Source organism: Camponotus vicinus, unplaced genomic scaffold (genome assembly GCF_025532165.1).
Source record: "Camponotus vicinus isolate PSW18456_S1 unplaced genomic scaffold, iyCamVici1.0 SCAF_1, whole genome shotgun sequence".
NCBI lineage: Eukaryota > Metazoa > Arthropoda > Insecta > Hymenoptera > Formicidae > Camponotus > Camponotus vicinus.
This window is the reverse complement of record NW_028141945.1, coordinates 6270013-6292513: the sequence shown is the minus strand read 5'-3', so window position 1 is coordinate 6292513 and position 22501 is coordinate 6270013. Positions and strand designations below refer to the sequence as shown.

At 30.3% G+C, this 22501-nt stretch overlaps 6 protein-coding genes and 1 non-coding gene across 10 annotated transcripts in view; 3 read left to right on the top strand and 4 right to left on the bottom strand.

Moving 5' to 3' along the window:
- The first annotated feature begins 6 nt into the window (after positions 1-6).
- LOC145970179 (stAR-related lipid transfer protein 7, mitochondrial) lies at positions 7-3435 on the top strand. Its single transcript, XM_083096721.1, has 6 exons — positions 7-966; positions 1066-1217; positions 1309-1577; positions 1657-1784; positions 1999-2138; positions 2224-3435. Exons 1-6 carry the CDS (start codon positions 554-556, stop codon positions 2589-2591), a joined length of 1470 nt encoding a protein of 489 aa, XP_082952847.1. The 5' UTR covers positions 7-553; the 3' UTR covers positions 2592-3435.
- A 43-nt stretch (positions 3436-3478) lies between these two features.
- LOC145970185 (DNA-directed primase/polymerase protein) lies at positions 3479-5688 on the bottom strand. The gene is made up of 3 exons (XM_083096734.1): positions 5135-5688; positions 4191-4978; positions 3479-4070 (listed from the first exon to the last, which is right to left on the bottom strand). The coding sequence occupies exons 1-3, from the start codon at positions 5456-5458 to the stop codon at positions 3857-3859; spliced, it is 1326 nt and encodes a 441-aa protein (XP_082952860.1). The 5' UTR covers positions 5459-5688; the 3' UTR covers positions 3479-3856.
- Positions 5689-8822: 3134 nt separating this feature from the next.
- On the bottom strand, positions 8823-11832 carry LOC145970137 (uncharacterized). 2 transcript variants are annotated; one of them, XM_083096637.1, is made up of 3 exons: positions 10927-11832; positions 10571-10848; positions 8823-10103 (listed from the first exon to the last, which is right to left on the bottom strand). In XM_083096637.1, exons 2-3 carry the CDS (start codon positions 10580-10582, stop codon positions 9273-9275), a joined length of 843 nt encoding a protein of 280 aa, XP_082952763.1. In that variant the 5' UTR covers positions 10583-10848; positions 10927-11832; the 3' UTR covers positions 8823-9272. The 2 variants fall into 2 exon arrangements, with proteins under 2 accessions (XP_082952763.1, XP_082952754.1); XM_083096628.1 differs by having other exon boundaries at positions 10571-11832.
- Positions 11833-12852: 1020 nt separating this feature from the next.
- On the bottom strand, positions 12853-12934 carry Trnas-gcu (transfer RNA serine (anticodon GCU)). The gene has a single exon. It is a non-coding gene; the product is annotated as a tRNA-Ser (tRNA).
- Positions 12935-13017: 83 nt separating this feature from the next.
- Mal (molybdenum cofactor sulfurase) lies at positions 13018-17619 on the top strand. Of its 2 annotated transcripts, XM_083096602.1 has the most exons (9): positions 13018-13178; positions 13261-13877; positions 13989-14136; positions 14646-14802; positions 14869-15531; positions 15598-16577; positions 16671-16865; positions 16928-17145; positions 17210-17619. In XM_083096602.1, the coding sequence occupies exons 3-9, from the start codon at positions 14055-14057 to the stop codon at positions 17393-17395; spliced, it is 2481 nt and encodes an 826-aa protein (XP_082952728.1). In that variant the 5' UTR covers positions 13018-13178; positions 13261-13877; positions 13989-14054; the 3' UTR covers positions 17396-17619. The 2 variants fall into 2 exon arrangements, with proteins under 2 accessions (XP_082952728.1, XP_082952720.1); XM_083096594.1 differs by having other exon boundaries at positions 13261-14136.
- LOC145970127 (migration and invasion enhancer 1-like) lies at positions 13984-18459 on the bottom strand. Of its 2 annotated transcripts, none has more exons than XM_083096617.1 (4): positions 18284-18459; positions 17903-18000; positions 17649-17827; positions 13984-15491 (listed from the first exon to the last, which is right to left on the bottom strand). In XM_083096617.1, the coding sequence occupies exons 1-3, from the start codon at positions 18322-18324 to the stop codon at positions 17664-17666; spliced, it is 303 nt and encodes a 100-aa protein (XP_082952743.1). In that variant the 5' UTR covers positions 18325-18459; the 3' UTR covers positions 13984-15491; positions 17649-17663. The 2 variants fall into 2 exon arrangements, with proteins under 2 accessions (XP_082952743.1, XP_082952734.1); XM_083096608.1 differs by lacking the exon at positions 13984-15491 and adding an exon at positions 17149-17258.
- A 552-nt stretch (positions 18460-19011) lies between these two features.
- Rab27 (RAS oncogene family member Rab27) overlaps positions 19012-22501 on the top strand; it is a 4388-nt gene continuing 898 nt past the window's right edge. Inside the window, exons 1-5 of the mRNA XM_083097083.1 lie at positions 19012-19562; positions 19862-19932; positions 20392-20506; positions 21419-21531; positions 21672-22501. The exon at positions 21672-22501 is cut by the window's right edge and continues 898 nt beyond it. Coding sequence (XP_082953209.1) covers positions 19419-19562; positions 19862-19932; positions 20392-20506; positions 21419-21531; positions 21672-21855 — 627 coding nt within the window. The 5' untranslated portion in view covers positions 19012-19418 and the 3' untranslated portion in view covers positions 21856-22501. The remainder of the gene's footprint in view (positions 19563-19861; positions 19933-20391; positions 20507-21418; positions 21532-21671) is intronic.

The window sequence follows — 22501 nt, the reverse complement described above, 5'->3', positions numbered from 1 at the left end:
CAAATTAGAGATGTGTAGTCAGCTACGTAAATGTTTAGAAAATTGAAATGCGCACTCTATCGTTACTTCTCGTCTTTTTTCCTTTCGAAAAAAAATCGGAATTGACACGCACACGACACCTTTGAAAATTCAAATTCTAGAAACCGCGATTGATCCTCCCCCCTCCCCCCCTTCCTGCCACATGCGTACATTCATGCGCAGCTTCTTTTCGTCCATTGATAATCGATGATTATGTATGCGCGGTGATTATGTATGCGATCGGTGACGATGATTCCTTAGCGTAATTAATTTAATTACAACCTTGATCGAGTGTACCTATCGACTTTAGAGAAAAATGCGTTTCATGCACGCGTCGTAACCTGCTTGCGACGTCTAATCGATAACGTGAAAGAGATCAAGATACCGACACGAGGTGTTACGTCGTCGCGACTTCCCGGTTATTTGTGTGTGGAATATTCCATGTGTATGTATACGTATGAGAGTGAATAGACTAATTAATCGTACTCTCCGTATGAAAAGTGTCCAGAATATAACGCAGCACCGATAACGTACGATGTACACGTGGAAATTGACCGGTCGTGCTTTCAAACGATTCAACACCAATTATAATAGTCACGGCAATAGCAGATTGGCCATCGTTTTGGAGCATTGCGGCCCAAAGACGCAAAATCGCGGCAAATTTGGCGTTTACCGCAAGAGGATAAGTTTATGGTTCCGCGAACAGGGCACGCAGGTGGCCCACGTTTGCAAGAAACAATTCGAGTTCGTAGCCGCTCAACGAATCAGACGATACATACAGATTTTTCAGCTGTACACGAAAATATGGGACGAGGTAGCGTTGAGGGAATTCATGCGATCATGGAGATTAAGACTCGCCAGAAACACCAAGAATTTCTTGATAAGCGCGACTGGCGTAACCATGTACAATTGGGATCGCGAAAGGATAAGCGATGAAGAAATTAATAGGTGGTTGACACAAACGTTTATGCTAATGACAAAACATATATATAATATTTCTATAATATTATGAATAATATTTTTCTAATGATACTTTATTTCTTGCAGACATAATCGTGAGATTGAAGGAATTTATAAATTGCGAGATTCCACTATAGTCTGTGCCAAATGTCACTTGCGACTTGTCATTGATGTTGTACAGCCCAATGTGAAATATTGTAAATGTAACGTTCAATCTTCCTGTATCTCTAATCAAGATTGTAAGTTGTATTTTTATTTATCAATTATTCAACATTAAGATGTTATATTTTGTACCTTTATATATATTTTGATATTTAAATTATAAAATAGTAGGTAGTTGGCAGCCTTTCATCGAACGTCAAGATATGTTAATATGGAGAAAGGAAGAGCCTGATTCTGGAGGATTATTTGCGTACAAAGTATATGGTTCATTCTCTGATGTTACTGCTGATGATTTTCTACAAGTACAAATTGATGTAGATTATAGAAAACAATGGGATCCCACTGCTCAGGAATTAAAGATTATTGAGACTGATCCAAAGTCAGAATTATCCATTAATCATAGTACTGATATTATTCATTGGGAGATGATCTGGCCTGTAAGTATGGCATAATTTACCATCTTCCATTATGGAATAAATCTTCTTATTTAATAATTGATTGATTTGCATTGCGTAGACATTATTTTCTAACAGAGATTATGTATATCAACGACGATGGATTGTGGATAGAGAGAAGGGACTTGTAATTATTGTTAGCCGAGTAACAGAACATCCTGATGTACCAGAAAGACGAGGAACTTACAGGTATAAAAAATTCAAGAAACATATATATTAGATATATATAAAATATTGTTAATTAAATTAATCAATGCTCTTTACTTGTGTATTTCATCAAATGATATAGTAATGATTTAGTTGAATGATTTAATGTATATGTATAGATTATCAAAATTAAATATTAATTCCACATTTTATATCAACAAATCAATCTGTATTTAAATTTTGTAATATGTAATAGAGTCAAGACATATTGGTCGTACATGGTGATAAGGCCTTATACAGAATTCCATGAACCAGGCATCGAATTTAGCCTCACTTATTTTGATGATCCTGGTGTTGTTGTACCGTCTACTGTTACTACATGGGTAGCATTGAGAGGTTTGTTTTCTTACTTTTTATTAAGGTAAATGATAAGACCTTTTTCAATGTTTGATAATAATTATATGTATATATATTTTTTTAGGTTTACCAGACTTTTTAGTTCGCATGAGGCAAGCTTCAAAAGATTACCAAAAATACAAATTGATGAAACAAAATGCAACTGAGTCTGAAAACAGCCATCTTACATTACCTGTGGAGGACGTTTCCAAAGAGCAAATTAAAGTTAATGTAGAAAATAATTTAGACGACGATAAAAAGTCTATGAGGAATTCCCAAGATCGACGAGATGATTCTGATAACAATACTAACAAATTGGATGTAATGCATGATGTACAACAGAATAATATGATGGAAACTGAAAATAAGGATACAAATTCTACATCCAAAGAAAAGCAAGGTTTATTACATTATTTTTACCTTGGAAAGTTATTTGCATTTCTGGATATTTGACAATTGGATTTAATGAAATAACTTTTGAATAGTAGATGTTTTAATATATTTCATACGAAGAGAATAATAATCTACTATTGATATAAGAAATAGAGCAAGTTCGTAGAATAAGTAATATTTCATTAACATATATTAGACAAATAGCATATGCTTTTGTGGAATATTATGAAATTGTGAATGTATGACAACCCATCCATTTTCCATTTAATTAATAATTTTCATCTTTTATAAAAACAACAAATAATAAGTAAATAATGAGACTGATTAAGTACGTCATTGTAATTTTAGTTTATTCATTGAAACTTTGCATCACATGTAAACAATAATGAATTAGAATAAACAGAAGATAATCTGCTTTTGGAAAAGTAATGAGAATTGAGCTGATTTGATTTGGTAATATATATGATATATAAATAGATTTCTATACAAAGCAAAATAAAGTCATTGTAACTCTCTAAACAGTATAAAACAAATAAGATATATTTGTATGTTGTTTCAGTTATATGTATATATGTGTCAAATGTATAAATTTGCACAAATAAAAATTTTAGTTTTTTTTAAAATACAATATTTTAAAAAAAGTACTGTATTAAAAAGATGCAATTTGAATAATTAATTTAAAATTTTTGTTATTGAATTCTTTTGTATCTCAAACGGTATTATTATTATTTGATATTTTTAAAATTATTATTTTTAAAAGTAATTTTATCTTTGTAAAAATTGTGCATAATATGTTATATATATACAAAATATCTTAAATGTTTTATATTATATGTGTATATACATACATACATACATACACACATGCATAATATATATATATATATTTGCACAGAAATTGTAAATACATGTAGAGTGTACAAGTATATAGTTATTTATATATTATGTCTGCGAATAAAAAAAAACCAAGAAAATATATAAATAACTCTTCAAATATATACAATATATAATATTTGTATAAGGAATTGTCATAAAAAATGCAATTTTAATAATTTTCATTAGAATAATCGTTATGTAAATAAATTGTATGTGTTAATTATATATCAATAATTAATATCAATATAACTGGCGTTTGTTTTCTAATGTTCTCTATTTCTATAATATAAAAACATATCATTTTTGATCATATGTAGATGTTAAAAGGTTTTATTCTTGAAGAAAGAAAATGCTATAAAAGAGATTTATTGAGAAATAAAAAAATATTTTTATACGAATTATATTTATGTGTATATATAAAAAGTGTAATAGTTTTTATTTTTTTTTTATTATATAATATTTTCATCTATTATTGCATGAGATATAAAAGCATCACCTTCTATATCAAACTTGAAAGCAATTTCTTCAGGCAAATTCTTTGGTGTAGACAAAAAACCTGAGCAGTCTTCATCATGACATTTCTGATACATTTTTTTCTTATCTAAATCCACAATCCAATATATATTGTTGCTTTTATGACATCTGCCAATGTTTTCACAGTATCTATAAAATAATATAGAAAATACATTATTTCTTCTATATGTAGCAATATATATATATATATATATATATATATATATATATATATATATATATATATATATATAAAAGAATAATTATTACCTGTTACCATAAATTTCATATCTCAATATTTTGGTTTTATCGGAATATTTAGCGATTCGTATTTTGCCGGGATCAACAAGATTGCTAACATATTCGTCTATTTCAGGGTACGGTGAAATCTGATTATCATTCATGTTATTATATTGCATTGGTATCTTTGAATAAAGTTGAGTTTTTACATCACTCCGATTAAAAAACTCGAGCAAAATTAAATTTTGCTTGTTTGGAAAATATGATATCAGGGAGTCCAAAAAGACTCCTAATTCCTTTTCTTTGCATTTATTTACTGGATTATGCATGCAATCTGCAGAGACTGTTAAATACGATTGTTTTCCCCATTTGGTGGAAAGATATAATCTAAACTGTCTATTCTTTGTATAAACGCCATTGTCAACAAACAACTTTTTTCCATGATTTGTTTCCACAAGTAATTCCTCGATATCTGCTTTATTAAATTGACTTAAAATTCCATGCGATTGTGTATCTGATTTTAGATAAAACATAATATCATTGTATATCGTTTTGATAAACTTTCCAACATGTAAATTATCCTTAAAAGCCATATCCTTCATGGTGAAAATCACATGTCTGCTGAATTTTGTGCTGGATGTAGAGTCCAGTATTAAAAAATTATTTCTATCACACAACAAGTGATAGTGGGTTAGTAAATACACACGTATAATATCTATTAGTGTTCTGGTCATGCGTGATCCATTGCATAGTGGATTTAATTCGACCAAATATTCTAAATCCAGATACAACCAACACGGTGAATCTTTTGGTATTACCTGTTAAAAGTTTATAACACTTTTTTGTACAATCTTTTTTGACATGTGCGTGTGTACTTTTTTATTTTTTATTCTTTAAATTTAAGAGAAATGTTTTAAATGTTCTAATGATTTAGCATATATTAAATGAAACTATACGTGTGTTCAAGTATTTACCTCGTATGAACATCTTTCTTCTTGCGGTTTTGCTTTGTAATACCACCAGTAGACTTCGGGATGTGCAACAACAAATCTGCGACTACCATCGCTAGGCCGTTGATACGCAAAGATACAGAGTGTGTCTTGTTTAGTGCTACATTCAGCAGCTGCTGTCAGAGCATCAACTTGTCTGTGAAATTCCTCCCAATATTGCGTTGGGCCTAGTATATGAGACGGCATAACCCGGTATGTTTTCACCCAATTGTCGTTGGAATGGAATTTGCGCTTCTGTATTTTATTGCCGTAAAACTTTTTCGTGGAAATCGTATCCATCATGCTCATCTTATGTATGAATGAACAATTTACGCAATTCCATTATCACTTCGTTATATTTTAGGTATAAAAGATATTTCTCGCATGTACACATGTTGCGTTCGAACAGCTGAGCTAAACTGTTTCCCGCCAATTTTATGACAGTTGTTATGTCACGTGTCATCACATTCTAATGCAAACGAGTGCGTTCACAAATCTTACCCGTGGAGTAAAATAGAGTTTAATTAATTAATCGAGACAAAAGAAGTAAAGATTTGTTTATCCCAATTGATCAATTCGATGCTGTTCTACTCTACAATTAGAATTTCCGATCGCATCTTAGGTTAAATTCTTATAAGTGGTGGTTATATGAATGAAAATTATTAATAATAATATAATTTTATAATATATGTATTGTTAGTTTAAAGTAATCTATTATATATATATATATATATATATATATATATATATATATATATATACATATATATATGTATGTATATAAAATAATATAAATAGATTGAGCATCGATGACATAATAACTTAAAGCTAAAAATAAAAATAGAATAAGATAAATTTAAATTTAAAATTTAAAATTTAAAATTAAAATTAAAATTTAAAAATTTAAAATAAAAAAAAATTTTAAAAAGAGATGCCAAGCGGATTATAAATTACAATTTTTTTAACATAAAAGTGGTTATAACTTGGAAACGACTTATTTTCAGACCTATGTTTATAAAGCTTTTTTTCTTTCTTTTTATGTCCCGAATCACTTCCCGAAGTACTGCGGACAATTTTCCAAACATCTTGTATATATTTATAATCGGAACACACGTAGAAATACATGATACCATGTCAATCATTCTAATCAAAGACTATTTCCAAAAACAAGCGCGAAATTAAAAATATAAGACATGTGTAATTAATTAGATAGATAAGAAAATTTTGAATATATATTTATCAGATTATAATAGAAGGCCAAAAGATATGTTTATTTTTTTAAGAGATTCTGGAAAATAGACTGTAGAGCTTAGCTTTTCAAGATTGCAATCATGAGAAATGTTTTAATACAGCGGGATACGTATATTGATTAAATAAATTTCAAATAGCACAAATATTATTTCAATAACAAATTTTGCATTTCATCATCGCGACTGCTCCGAATTTACAGGAAATCGGTCATATGTGAAAGTGGCTTGTCGTATATACGACTGGATTCGTGCAACGACATTGTAACATGATCGGCACATTTCGATTATCCATTGTATGCAAATTTTTTTCGAAATTTAACTAGAAATTAAGTGTCACATTCATTCATCCACATAACACGCATCATTTTCTATTAGCTATTGTATCCTGATCTTTTGTGTTTGTGATTCATAATTGCGTACGCACGTAATTTTGTTCTCATGTATGAGTATCCTAAATTAATCATATTTATGTCTAGATACAAAAATGTGCAAATAGAGGTAAAAATACGCGTCGATTTTAAAAAGAGGATAAATAGAAGTTATGACCATATATACCATATTTTGATAAAATTCTATTATTTAAATTATTTCATAGTTTATATTTATTCATACACAGTTATGTTAATATAATTATTATGTAAATTTAGTACAAAATTTGGAAATATATTCTATTAAAGATTGTGCGAAATAGAATACGACTCTGACAACCTGAGAGAAAAAGAAGAGCCAGGAGAGACGTCAGACGTTGACGAAACCTGAGTATTTATCAGTTTGTATATTATATTGTTATATAAATTGTGTGTATGCATCATAATTTGATTCGTTTATTTGAATCACTTAAAAAAAAAGCATTAAAGAAAAATACTTTTATATAAATTCTGTAAAAGTGTTTTTAAAGGAAAAATTAGTTTTTTAGGATTTATAACATTATTTCATATTACATTTAATAATTAATTAATTAATTAATTAATTTTTTTTTAATTATTCCATTACATATTGGCTTATTACTGTATCAATTGGAAAATTCGGATATATAATAAAAATTGTTTAAAATATTAATGATTTTGGATGCTGAATAAATTTTATTTTGAGATTTTATTTTATTTAATAGACTTACAGACTTGTAGATAAATCATAAATTGTAGATTGAGTATATAAATCCGTTATTTTAAAATGACTGGACAAATTAGAAATTGGAGTAACTTTTAATAGATTAGATCGATTTAACATATTAAATGACTTTTAATAAGTTCTTTCGATATATACGCAGAGTTGGGAAAGTTACTTTATAAAAGTAATTAGTTACAGTTACAGTTTTCTTAGTAAAAAATGTAATTAGTTACAGTTACAAGTTACCGATTCTGAAAAGTAACGCGTTACAGTTACAGTTATTTAAAAAGTAACGAGTCGTTACTTTGTAGTTACTTCCTTGGATTGGAAATAAAAATATTAAATCTGCACGCAGTAATAAAAATTTAATGACAATCTTATAAGGTATTAATTTAATTCTTGCAAATTATAGGGGATTTTAGAATGGCATTCACTTTAAAGAGAGAAATATATTTTATTTTAATTTAAAAACAGCTGAATAAAAACAAAAATTTTTATTTAATGTAAAAGAAAACTTATAAAAAATATAATTTTATTGCATCGCTCTTATAATTTCATTATTTTAAGATAGATAGTATATGTATATAATTAATCTTTACTTTTTTACTATATTTTTTATATATATGTATATATATACATCACGAATAATCCAAATTACAAATATTTATTACTATATTTTTTTAGTTAGTTTTTTTAATATTTATAACATACATGAAATACTCTACATATTATGATTAATACATATGTAACATATATCATGAAATACTAAGATATGTTAAATGATTCAATATGTTTAAAATTTTTATTAATAAAAAATGGGAGCATATGCATTGGATCATAAAGTATCGATAAAAGCGTTTATGCGCAAGTGCAAGGCGGTCCAATACGATTTGCAAAGATTTAAAAAAAAAATATATATATATATATATATTTTAAATCTTTATATATTATATATTTTATATCTTTATAAATATATATATATATATATATATATATATATATATATATATATATAAAGTAACTATTAAAGTAATTATTAAATTAGTTACTAGTTACCGAAAATATGTAACTGAGTTAAGTTACAGTTACAAATTGAAAAAAAGGAACGAGTTAAGTTAGAGTTATCGAAAAAAAGTAACTATAACTGTAACTTCGTTACAAGTAACGAGTTACTTCCCAACCCTGTATATACGTATTGCAAGAGTAAATTAGGATAGTATAAATTAAGAAAGGCTAAGAAACATGTTTTTAAATAACTTATAACACACGTCGATTCTAATTTTTTTATAATTTGTTTACATTTACAGAATCAGAAAATATTATCGGAAAACTCTGCTTAAACTCATGTAAAGCCAAGTTATCAGTTCATTGAATTACATATAATGTGACAATAAATCATACAAACGTTTATTTATCATTATTAATATAAAATATTAATATAACATTATATATAACATAAATATTCATCAAAGTAAATTTTCAGAAATTAAATTATGTGATGATAATTGCTCACAGCGAAAAAGCCAATCAACATCACAGGAAAGAATCAACAATAATAAAAATTTCAAAATTTTCGAGATGATTTTGACACTTTGATATCGATTTATCGTGCTTTTTTAAAAATCGTGGATACGTAGAAAACGCATGCTTCAGACGGAATACAATAATTGCCGGTGCGAGAAGAAGTTACAATTTTCATAATTGTCATCATGGCAAATCGCTTATTCGAGAGAATTAATTATTAACATATGTACCGGATCTGTTTACCAGGCATAACTAGTGCCGAAGCCGCTGAAAGTGGCGTGCACCACGGGCGCGGCCGCTCCGTACGAGTAAGGGGCAGCATAAGCCTTGGCGACCACCGGCGCGGCCGCTTCGTATGAGTAAGGGGCAGCGTAAGCCTTGGTGATCACCGGCGCGGCGGCATGAGCGGCGTACGCGATCGGGCCTTTAGCCAAAACCGGAGCAGCGGCGTAGGCGGTCTTGGCGATGAGCGGAGCAGCAGCGGGTGCGTACGCGTAAGAGGCCTTGGCGAACAAGGGGGCTGGCGCCGGTGCCGCGTAAGCGGCGTACGTGGCGGTCTTGGCGACGATCGGGGCGGCATAGGTCTTGGTCAGGAGCGGGCTGGCATAAGCGGCAGGTGCGGCGTAGGTCGCCTTGGCCAGGATCGGTGCGGCCGCGGCGTATCCGTAATGTCCGTAAGCGGATTCGGTGATCACCGATGGAGCAGGATGCGCGGCGTACGCGGCCAGGGTTGGCGCGTAAGCGGCTTTGGCGAAGACTGGTTGTGCGGCGATCAGGGGCTTGGCCAAGGCCGGCGCGGCGTACGTCTTGGCGATCACCGGAGTGGCGTAGCCGATGGCGTGCTGCTCCAGCAGGTCGTTGCTCGCGTGGCTGTTGCTCACGCGCACCGACGAGGTCGCGGAGTCTTCGGCTCGGCTGTACGAGGTCACCACATTCTGACCCGCGTAGCCCTTCTGCGTGGATTCCTGGCTGTAGCCGATGCTGCTGTGATCACCGGACAGTGTGTCGATGTCGTAAGACGCCGGTCCGCCGGCATTTGCCACTGCCACGAAGACTGCCAGTATCACGAACTGAGATGAAGAATATTGTCATCAATAATATATTGATAAATAAATATGACAATCTAGAAATGTTGAGATAATTTTCAAAATCTAATGAATAAATTAATGTGTTTATGTACTAGATTTTCATAGATTTATGAAGCTTTTGACAATAGAGAAGTGAGGATAATCATCTTATATTTAAAAATTATTCCTGTTCGCAATCAATTTTCTTAATTGATTTATTAAAATACAAGAAATATAAATTTTAATAAATAACAAGATATATATAAAACAAATACTTTAGCTATATTATAACTGGAAGTATTTTGATTTAATTGATAAAATTTTGCAGTATCTTGTTTGCATGGAACGTTATTACTTGTAATATTTCAAAATTTGCATTCTTTGCACAATCTCTGTTATTTATTAATGCGCATGTGTGTGATAAAAAAAATACTGGTACAAGAGCTCTCGACAACGTTGATGTGTCTTACCTTAAATGCCATTTTGCTTGTTTGAAGTGGAATAACTACTGGATTCTGCTGCGAAATTGTATCTGCTGGCTACTATTTATATGCGGGTGAGATTGTAGGGGGTTCAATTGAATTTTGGGCACAAGCTTGTTCGAAGTGATTGGGCATGGCCAATGGGAGAGGGAAACGTATATGAAACTTCTTTGCGAGAAATCATTAAGAAAGCAACATATATGAAGGTGCAAAGGAGAGGAGAATAGTCGTTCGAAAAGGAACATGGACGAATTCCGGGCGTGGTCCTGAAAAAATTAAGATCGCGCATCTGGTAGCTTATTAGGAAACATCGAGAGCGCGACAATTATGACGCTAATAATTACTTTTCACTCTAGTTTGGCTTCTGGCATCCGATTACTTAACATGCGGAATATTTAATTATCTTTCTTGCATCTGAAGATATAAAGACATATGTAATTAATTATAATCAATAACACTTTCTTTCGTACAAAACAAATATAAAATTTATAATGAAAAGTATAATGTCCCTGACAAGTAACGTAATTTTCATAATAAAACGCAATTAGTCATAATATTTTAAGAATGGATATTAGAAAATTGCTGTCTTGGAATATGAGATATCTCGAGCTTTGTTTTTGTCAATATTTGTTAAAACTATATTATATTTAATTAAAACTTCTTTTTGTTTTCGTATATTAATTGCAGATATGGCATTTGACCATCACAATAAAAGGGAAAATTAGACAATGCGGTTCTCGTATCTTAGCCAGTCTTATTATGTAATATGATAAATTGATATAGATACATTTTTAGCATGATATTGTAGAACTCGTCAAGGACACGCTTTCTCCAAATTCTCGCACTGACATAAGCGTTGTCATATATGTAACAGTGGGAGATACGTAACACTTACTCTCATTATTAGATATGAAAAATGTGGGCGTGATCTTTATATATAATTTCATAATCTCAAAGATTAAACTCAATAACGAGTTATTTATACGATTTGAACTGTGTGCAAGTAATTTAAACTGTAATTATTATATATAGCTTTTAAGAGATTACTTCAGAGGAATAAAAACAGATTAATCAAAGTGACAATCAATTCTCCGGTTTATAAATTCGTTTCTTGTCTCGCCAATTTTAAAATCACTGATAATAGATACATCAGAACGGATTAAATCAGTAATAAATGTGATAAATGGGACAATAAAAATGAATGATTATGGCACACACATACACACACAGCTTTGATGTTCAATTTACAAATTAATTTAAATTTTATTAATTATAATTTCCTTTTTATTCTATGTTTTATAATTATATGAATTACTTGCACACAATTTGTATACATTAAATAAAAATATCTTGAAATATGAGATATCTCGATCTTTGTTTCTTTCAATATTTGTTAAACTATATTTTGTATAATTAAAACTGCTGTGCGCCTTTCTAACAAGTTCTATTTTTAACAAAATTATTTTAAATAAATCTAAAATATTAGGATCTTTGAAGATTTAATTGAAATATGTATAAATAACTATATAAAAACCGAATAAAAGGTTTATACAATGCGCATTTTCGCTGAAAAGCATCGATGCGGCCCTTTATCGTAAAGTTGGTCACCGCTGCTTTAGCAGTATGGTGCTAGGTCACGGACAGGCATACCCCTTCACATAAGTCGTTGAATTTTCTCCTTTGTAAAAGTATGCTTTATGCGAAGATTACGTCCTTGTTTCCGTCCATGACCTAATATCACACCCTAAACCCTTTATATTACGATCAATAAATGTAACACCGATAATTTTTAGTCTTTCATAAGAATGTCATAAGAATTAATATATAAAAATGTCATATAATTAAGAACATCTAATATCTGTTATATTAATGTTTCATATTTTATCTATTTTGTCGTAAATAAAAAGAATACATAAAAAGAATTTATATAATATTTCCATTCAATAAATTAATAATTTTATTGTAAATTCATAAGTAATTTATCATTGAGACAATTTTTTATTAGGAGGTTGATTTAATTTAAATTTAAAAAATATTAAATAACGTGAATATGAAGTAATTAAACAAATTAATATATATAATCTGTATACAAAATATATAACTCTTTTAATTTTTCCATTTCTATAGTCACTTCAAAATAGTTAATAATATTAATATTGCGATTTTCTTAGTCATATGAAATTTATATTATAAATAGAAATTATAAATATAGTAATTTCATGATATTGAGAATGTTATTTTACGCAAAAAATTATCAAAAAAAAAAAGAACGACGAGGATGGGATTCGAACCCACGCGTGCAGAGCACATTGGATTAGCAGTCCAACGCCTTAACCACTCGGCCACCTCGTCACGCGTAAGTTCCTCTTCGAAATGTTTATAATAAGGAATAATATATCGTTTTATTCGCAAGTACATTACTCAGCAACTTTCACAAATTGCATAAGATATAGCAAACAGGCAGTTTAAAATATGTCATATCAGCATTAGTCTGTAAACATCAAATATACAGTTTGTGTATCAGCAAGTCAATACAGTTTATATATTTATTTTCTTTTGTGAATACCGAAACTTTAAATAATAATCGGGATAGTTAGTGAGTAATGCATCTTATGTGTTATGAATTATATTTTAAAATATATATAAAATTATTAAATAAGTTATTCTTTGATTTCCAGAGTCAACAATTAAATAACAGCATGCAATATAATTCATCATATGAAATGTCTATATATACTATTTAATTAATTTCTGCAAATGTTAATAAATCTTTGATAAAATTTAAGTAAATATTGTGATTTTATAGAATTTATAATAACATATGTCAAGTGCTAAGTGTCAATTGATGAGCATTCCAGCTAATATTTTACTGCAATTATAATGTAATATTAATTATTATATTAAATTATATTAATGTCTGAATATAATAAATTGAAAATATTTAGGTATGTTAAAATATTTATACATAGTAAGTAATTTCGCAATGATCTATATTGATGCAACAAGTTGCAATAACATGAAATGCAACAAGTTGCAATAACATGAAATGTGTACGTCAAAATTTCTTGATAAATTTTTATCATTTATCTTTCTAATGAGCAACGATTTTGCATATATGATAATATGAGACATCCGGCGATAAAAGAATGTATATATATAAGATTTTTCTACATCATATTATATATCGTGTCGTTTGATAATGACATTTGCTTTTTTATCCCGCGTGGATCTTCTTAATTCGTGTCTTTATTCGCTATGATGCATTGTCAGTAATGTCGTAAGTTATTGCTGTTGTGTAAGTAGCTGTCACGCGATTATATCGATTCTCCCACTTTTTTTCTGGAAAACTGAATAGTGGGTAAACCCGATTGAGTAATCGTTTGTCTATTTCCACAACTTCCTTTAGTGTGTGATAATAAAGCTCTTGAAGTTGGTGTATGCACTATAGTAAGATTTAGTACAAGGATTGATCATGACAGAGACGTTGGAATTTACGCCGGTATACGACGATATCACTACGAAATTCCTGCAAAATGAATTTGCAAGACTTAAAGGTAATAATTAAGAATGTATCACACACGCATATATATTCTGATAAAATTCTGCTTATTATTTTACAAGTTATTGCATTAATAATTTCTTACAAAGGAATATATCTAATCTTTCCGCTTGTTTTTCGCATAATATGTAATAGATTTAACTCTGCTATAATAACGTGATTACAAGGACTCAAATAATGATACTGCTTTAATAGTATTAGATTCCATAATAGATTTTATTAGCTGCAGAATGTTTCAAAATTATCAAATATAAATATTCTTTCCACCGATTTTTATGGCTAATTTTGCAATTTTTTTATATTAATTCTTTTTGCTGTTTAATAAAATTTTAACAATATTTTAACAATATTGTTGAGTTATTACTATAATAAGATTATTCAATAAAACATTGTATTTTTTAAATATTCGCATGCATATTTAATTGAATGTGAAGGAAATAGATTAAATATGAATAATATTACACAATTGTCGCTGTTATCTTATTTACATCTTTTTTATCACAGGCGAATGTTACGTGGATCACGCGGGTGCAACTTTATACACAGATACACAGATTAGGAAAGTCGGCGCCGATCTACATGGCTCTCTCTATGCTAATCCACATTCTATCGGTATCGGGAGTTCTATGACACAAGATATTATCGAGCGTATGAGATATCGGTGAGACATCATATAATAATAAAAAAAACCGGGGATGATAACAAATTAATGTAAATTATTACTTAGGATTTTGAGTCACTTTAATACAACTCCTGATGAATACAGCGTTATTTTCACCTCGGGCGCCACAGCGAGTCTAAAGATAATTGCGGAAGGATTTCGTTTCAAGGCGAATGAAAATAACGAGACAACTCCGCATGCGGGAAATTTTGTTTACGTCCAAGACAATCATACGTCAGTTCTCGGAATGCGAGATGTAGTTGCTGCTAGAGGTGCCGAGGTCATTTGTCTCGATCATAATCGAGCGTTTCGTATTTTCAGCCAGCATGCAATCTCTCGCAATCCCGATGAAAGACAGAACAATAATTCTCTTTTTGTGTATTCTGCACAATGTAATTTTTCTGGAGTGAAATATCCCCTTAAATGGATCGGAGATGCGCATACTGGAGCGCTTTCCATTGTTGTTAGTGAACCATCGACTAGATGGTATGTTCTACTCGATGCGGCTGGCTTCGTTCCAACGAATAATTTGGATTTATCTATTTTCAAACCAGACTTTGTATGCGTATCTTTTTATAAAATGTTTGGCTATCCCACTGGCATTGGCGCCTTGCTAGTTAAGAATTCCAGTTCGGATATTTTGGACAAGATTTATTACGGGGGCGGGACCGTGGACGTTGCTCTCAGTTCTGAAATGTTTCACAAAAAACGTCAAGTATTACATCAAAGGTAAATAAGAATCGCATTTGCTTATAGAATAAAATAGAATATTTTAAAATGTCTTAATTTTTATAGATTTGAAGATGGAACCGTATCGTTTTTATCCATTGCATCCTTACAATATGGTTTTGAAATACTTTCAAAACTTACCATGGATCAAATATCAAGGCATGTTTTCTCTCTTGCCCAAACTTTGCATCATTCCTTATTAACATTACATCATTGTAATGATAAACCAGTTGTAAAACTATACTCTGATTCTGACTATGAAAATCGCAGCACACAAGGAGGTATCGTTACATTTAATCTCATCCGATCCAATGGTGAATATGTAGGATATATGGAAGTTGTAAATATGGCAGCATTATTCAAAATACATCTCAGAACAGGCTGTTTTTGTAATCCTGGTGCATGTCAGAGACATTTATCTCTTTCTACTAAGGCAATTCTTCAAAACTATGAAGCAGGATATACATGCGGTGGCACTGCAGATTTAATAAATGGAAAACCGACTGGAGCAGTAAGAATCTCCTTTGGATATATGTCCACAATTAAAGATGTTCAGACAGTCTTACTTATGATCACAAAATGTTTCATTGACAAACCATGTATCAGAAAATTTCCACAATGGTGGGAAGATTATAAAATCAGAATTAATCAAAAATACAAGCATTTTTTAAATTCTAATATCTCAGATTATCCAATTCCAAATATTACAAATATTACAAATACTGAGAAAAATAATGCAAACAATAATCTGCGAAATAATTATCATAGTAAAAATGGAAGTAATTGTATTATAAATTCTGATAAAATAATTACACAAGTAAATAAATGTATTTTGCAACGGTTATTTATATATCCTATCAAATCATGTGGAGCATACGAAATAATAGATTCATGGAATCTAAATGCAAAAGGTCTAGAATATGATAGAGAATGGATGATAATAACATCATCCGGAACTTGTTTAACACAGAAGCATCATGTGAATTTATGTTTGCTTAAACCTATTATTTTCAAAAAACAAGGAATTATAAAATTAACATATCCAGGTAATGTTTAATTTTTGCATGTGATATTTGACATTTTGTAGTATAATTTAATGTATCATCACTTTAGTGTAAATCATAATAAAACATTTTAAGGAATGCCAACAATTCAAATATCTTTAGAAAATATTTATGAAAAGTCAACAGAACATCCAATATGTCAAAGTAGAGTATGCGAGAGTAAAGTACAAGGCATTGATTGTGGATCAGAAGTTTCTGAGTGGTTAAGCTTGGCATTGGGCAAACCAAATCTTAGATTAATTCGACAAAATCATGAGAAACAAAAAAAAGGTACGATAAAAATATAAATGTGTGTTATTTGTATTAATTGAACTTAGTATTTTTTTTTGCAGGATTAAACAAGGCAGACCTATCATTTTCTAATCAAGCACAATATTTGGTAATAAATGAAGCAAGTGTGTCATGGCTTATTGATAAGATATCTGATGATACAGATTTCAAAAAAGATACAAGTGTACATAGATTTCGAGGAAACATTATTGTAAAAGGCTGCAATGCTTTTGATGAACTGCAATGGGAATATATTCGTATAGGAAATAATAATTTTAAAGTATGAATTGATCAAATTTTTAATGCCCACACGAGATATGTTGCTATATATTTAATTATTACAGGTAAATGGTCCTTGTACAAGATGTCAAATGATATGCATCGATCAAACAACTGGAAAAAAAGCCATTGAGCCATTAAGAACGTTAGCGGAAGAATTCCATGGAAAGCTGAGATTTGGAATTTATTTAACTCGATTGGAAAATACACAAGATGTGCTTAAAATTGGTGATCAGATTTGGTATTCCTAAATGTATCATAGAAAATGAATTATATGAAGTAATTTCTAAATGACTGACTATATATTTAAAAACTAACTATATATTTATAAACTTTATACACACATTGAAATGCAACATAAACAAGAAGAATCTTTAAATGTGTTCTATCAAACAGTATTCAGCAAATTATTTATAATAAATAATTAAGTTTTGTATATAAAATATTGTAAAATAAACTTATTTTATATATCCAATTTGTGATAAAAATATTTGCAATGTATACCTATTACAAATGTATTCATGATAATACACATTCTACAGCCTGTTGTTGGTCAATTTTTCTCACTGGTTTACCTATAGATACATCTTTGATCATATCTGCAACTGCAGCAAAATCAGGAAAGGCTAGCGTTTGAAGCTTTGAATATACTAGCTCATCATTGACTTGCACTTCAAAAGATGCTAAAGAGTAACAAAAAGTAATGTTAGAAGAGAATTTTAATAGTTTATATTGATGTGCTATATTTACAAACTTGCCTTGCCTTCCTGCTGCACCGGCCACAGTGGCATTGGGGACATTTTTTTTAATTTCATCTGCCAACTGAAGAAATTGTCTTTTATGTCCACACGAGCCACTGCAAAATTATAGTAATTTTTTTACCATATAATACAATGTATTTTTATATAATATTTATAAATATAAATGTATCCATACGAATTGTGCCATTAACAATATATTATCTACAAAAATGATAAAATAATGACAATTCTTTATGGAAAATACTTATATATGTACAATATGTACAATAGATTATTTTGAAATCGTGCACCTTCAGTAGAGAGAAAATTTAAATTCGTGTTTATTTCATAATCTAGCCTAGATCAATAGAAAATCTTGCCAGATAATAATACACTTACCAATATTCAACGTCAACTTTTATGTCCGTTTCTTCTGTCATCTTACTTTATTTTCTGTCATATAAAATCGTACTCTTAATCATACGCATATTAACTATCTCTTCGTTTGATTAATTTATTTGTGAGCGCTAAAAATCATAACATACAAAATACATAGACGGAGCATTAATCGCTGCTATAATCAAGAGGGAGGAACGACATAGATCTATAGAACGCCCTCTATAGATATTAAAACGTGGACATCAATTACGAAGCTATTGGCTGCTTTCAGCAGAAAAAGCTGCTTTGCAATTGTTGTAAAATGCGTGAGCTTGATTGGTGTATGCTCTTAATTTTGACTGAATCTAAAAGAGCATAAACCAATCAGATTCACGAATTTTACAACAGTTGCGAAGCAGCTTTTTCTGCTGAACGCAGCCAATGTCCAATAATGTTCTCAATGCGTAACATGTGCACAATTTTTTATTGTGATCCATGCTAGATCCTATAATTTTGTAGCACAAGATACTATCCTCCCCTTTCCTCTTATCATAAATCCTTCATTCGTCACAGAACAGGGTATGTATTTTATACATCTATGATAAAAACAGCATCTTATTCGCAGAGAAAATATTTGAAATATTTCATTCGCGAAAGATGGGTATTTATTTTTTTCCCCGCGTCCTTCATTTATCGCGCGATTTCGAATTTTCATCGCGACGCTTGTGGTAGCCCTGCAATTGTAGACGCCATTTTTTGCGCCATTTTTCATCGCGATTTGTTGCGGGCTGCGTCGACTTGATACACGCGACACACGTCGAATTCGCCGCGAATACGCGAGCTTTAAATCGATTACGTTCGCGGAATGCGATTGTCAAATGATGATCGAACAGTTTCGTCGATTGTGATCTAGCGGTGCGTTTAGGGGGGCGCGGATCTTTTGAAAGTAGCACACGTAGGCAACAGGTGTCCAACGTCAAATGCCGCACGCGCTTGACAGTTGATGACACGGCTATTCGCGACGACGAGAAACGGAGTATCGGGCACGATAACTTATTCGCTCTGCTAGAACAAAATTGTTCATTTCTCTTCGCGACAGCACCGGCAAGCATCGGCTCAAGCTCTTCTTTGGAGGATTCACGAGATTCTTAGCGAGATGAATTACGATTATTTGGTGAAGTTCCTGGCACTCGGAAACTCTGGTGTCGGGAAAACAAGCTTCCTTTATCAATATACCGATGGTACTTTTAACTCTCGATTCCTCTCTACTGTTGGGATTGATTTCAAGGAAAAACGAGTGGTGAGAAAATGTTTATATATATATATATATATGTGTATGTATGTATGTATAAATTTATGTGATAAAATTATATGTAAAATTTGTATGTACATTACATTTAAATAAGCTATTTTCATATTAAAAACAACATGCGATAACAGACTTTGAGTGATTAATGCTGCTAAATTAAGTGTAAACGTTAAGTAGACATTAAGTAAACATTACACATATGTTATACGTACATCAGGTACAGCAATGATAAATGAAAATTGTGTATTTTGCATGTTGATATTTTGTAATAAAAGCTATTTATGTTACAGATATATCAAACAGAAAATGGTAGAAGTCAGCGAGTACATTTACAGCTTTGGGACACAGCTGGCCAGGAACGGTAAGTGCATAAAGATAAGTTTGTAATTGGAACATGTAGTTTTTAATAGCATTTGATATTGATCGCTAATCTAGTAGATACGTATTTGTTGCACTTTGGGAAATTGGCATTAAATTAGCAAATATGACACTTGTGCATTTATGTCATATTTATGATTATTCAATTATTTATGATAGAAATAATATAAAAACGTATGATACTATGCTGCAATTATATTTTGCATTAGTAATCAAATGATAATTTAATTACATTATCGCAAAGCTTGCATATGCCAAAGCGCATGTTGCAGAGATCTGAGAGATGCAAATACTCTTATCAAATATATAATATATATATTTAACATAAGCATTATTGGTATTCTAATTAATATGTATGATACATTCTGCATGTATGCAAACAAAGACTTAATACTTCCAATCTAATATTCCACACAAGTAGCTTAACATTGTTAATATCCAGGTTCAGAAGTCTAACCACAGCCTTTTACCGGGATTCCATGGGTTTTCTACTAATTTTTGATCTGACCAATGAGTTGTCGTTTCTTGAAGTTAGAAACTGGCTGGAGCAGCTTAGGGTATTCATCATTTGTTATTGTAAATATTATACAAGATTGGAAGGTTTGGCTTAGCTAAACAATTCTTTGAATCAATCCTTTGTTTGAATTAATTTCCTCTCTTTTTTAGAGATTGTTGTGTATAATATTTTAATATTTATATTGATTAGTGCATGAATACAGTTACTTTAATTTATATTGTTTGATATATGATTTTGGAAACAAAATGAAGCATGTAGATGATTGGTGAGAAAGTGATTTATTACAGAGTATTAATGTATATGGCTCTAAATTTAGAGAAATATATTGATACAATCTATTTTAACTATTTAAAAAAGCAAATATTTATTTATTTGAGTAAAATGCTTGATAAAATTTTTAAAAGAATTGGCAAAATTCAATACACATAATTAGGAAGCTAAATAGCACTATCTTGCATTTATTTACATCAATTAGCATATTTAATATAGATAAATATAAATACAAAAATATATAAAACTATGTAAATATTACATTAATATGATCATAAATTGGGAAATTCAATTAAATACATCTAAAAATTTTTGCAAAAGAAGTGCTATTTTTTTCATGTATTAGCTTAAGCATCTGCAAATTTTTCAACTTATACTTTAATTACATATTAATTATTTGCAATTGTTTAAGCTATTGTTTGATTTAAAAATTGGTAGATATTTGGTAGATGAAAAAAAAAATAACATTAATGACTAAGAAATTCAATTATTGGATGAAGAAATTCGCTTTTTAACATTAACCTGAAACGTTATGTATATCTGAATTTCAAAATTGAATAATGCAATTGTAAATTTAGTTTGCATGAAATTTTCTTGTAGCCCAGTGCGCTCATAAATCTTGTAAAAGATTTTTACATTTATTGAGCTAATATAATATTTTTATATGTATAAATGCGCACAGACCCATGCATATTGTGATGATCCCGACATAATTCTTTGTGGCAATAAATCCGATCTTGAAGACAAACGCGTCGTCAGCGAGCATAAAGCGCGAGATCTTGCCGAAAGGCACGGGTAAGTCAAATTAGAAATACTAAAACGCATGTAATATTTAAAAAAAAATTATAGATACATTTTCTTCAAGTTTTGTTATATGTATATCGTATAATATTTTTTATATATATTTATTCAAGTGAAAATATTCTCTTTTTCAGCTTGGTTTATCTGGAGACGAGTGCCGCGACCGGCCAGAATGTCGAGCGCGCAGTGGAAATATTATTAGACCGCGTAATGCGCAGGATGGAGGCTACAGTGGACAAGTCGTTATTACCGCATCAAAAAGTTTTAAGATGCCACGAGCGCGATACTCCACCGCCCAGTAGTTCCTGCTATTGCTGACAGTGCCGGTATATGTAGTTATCCAAACTACTATGCCAAAATCAAAGAAAAGAGCATATTATGAAACTGGCACTTTACATTTGCGGAACAAATGTAAATTTTATCATACACTTTTTCAGTTAACATGTTCGTTGCGAGTCATTTGAAAATAATTTTACATTAATTATTTTTACATATGCTACATTTTTACAAAACAAAAATTTCAATTGATATAAATTTGGAAAAGTGTGAAAATTGGTGAAGAAATCGACCGAATTGAGAATTAAATGAGTTAGCAAAAATTTATTGACAATATTGTGTAATTGATAATATATTGATTGACAATAATAGATATCTCAGTATTATGTGAATCTCATTATGAATAAGCAAATATGCTAATAAAATATAATTCATTATTTTTCTGTCACATATTATATATTCTGTTAGGTATTATTTTCTATTTCTCTATTATATGTTATATATTGTATTATTTTCCATTTTTTGCTTTTTTTGTATATTGAATATTGTGCAAAATTAGTTATTGATTTTTTGATAGCATCCAGAACAAATTTTTTGGGTCCAGAACATATTTTAGGTGTAAATAATGTTAGTTTTGACTTGTCTCGAATTTGTCTCGATGTTTTAAGAATCTTCTAGTTATAGAAAT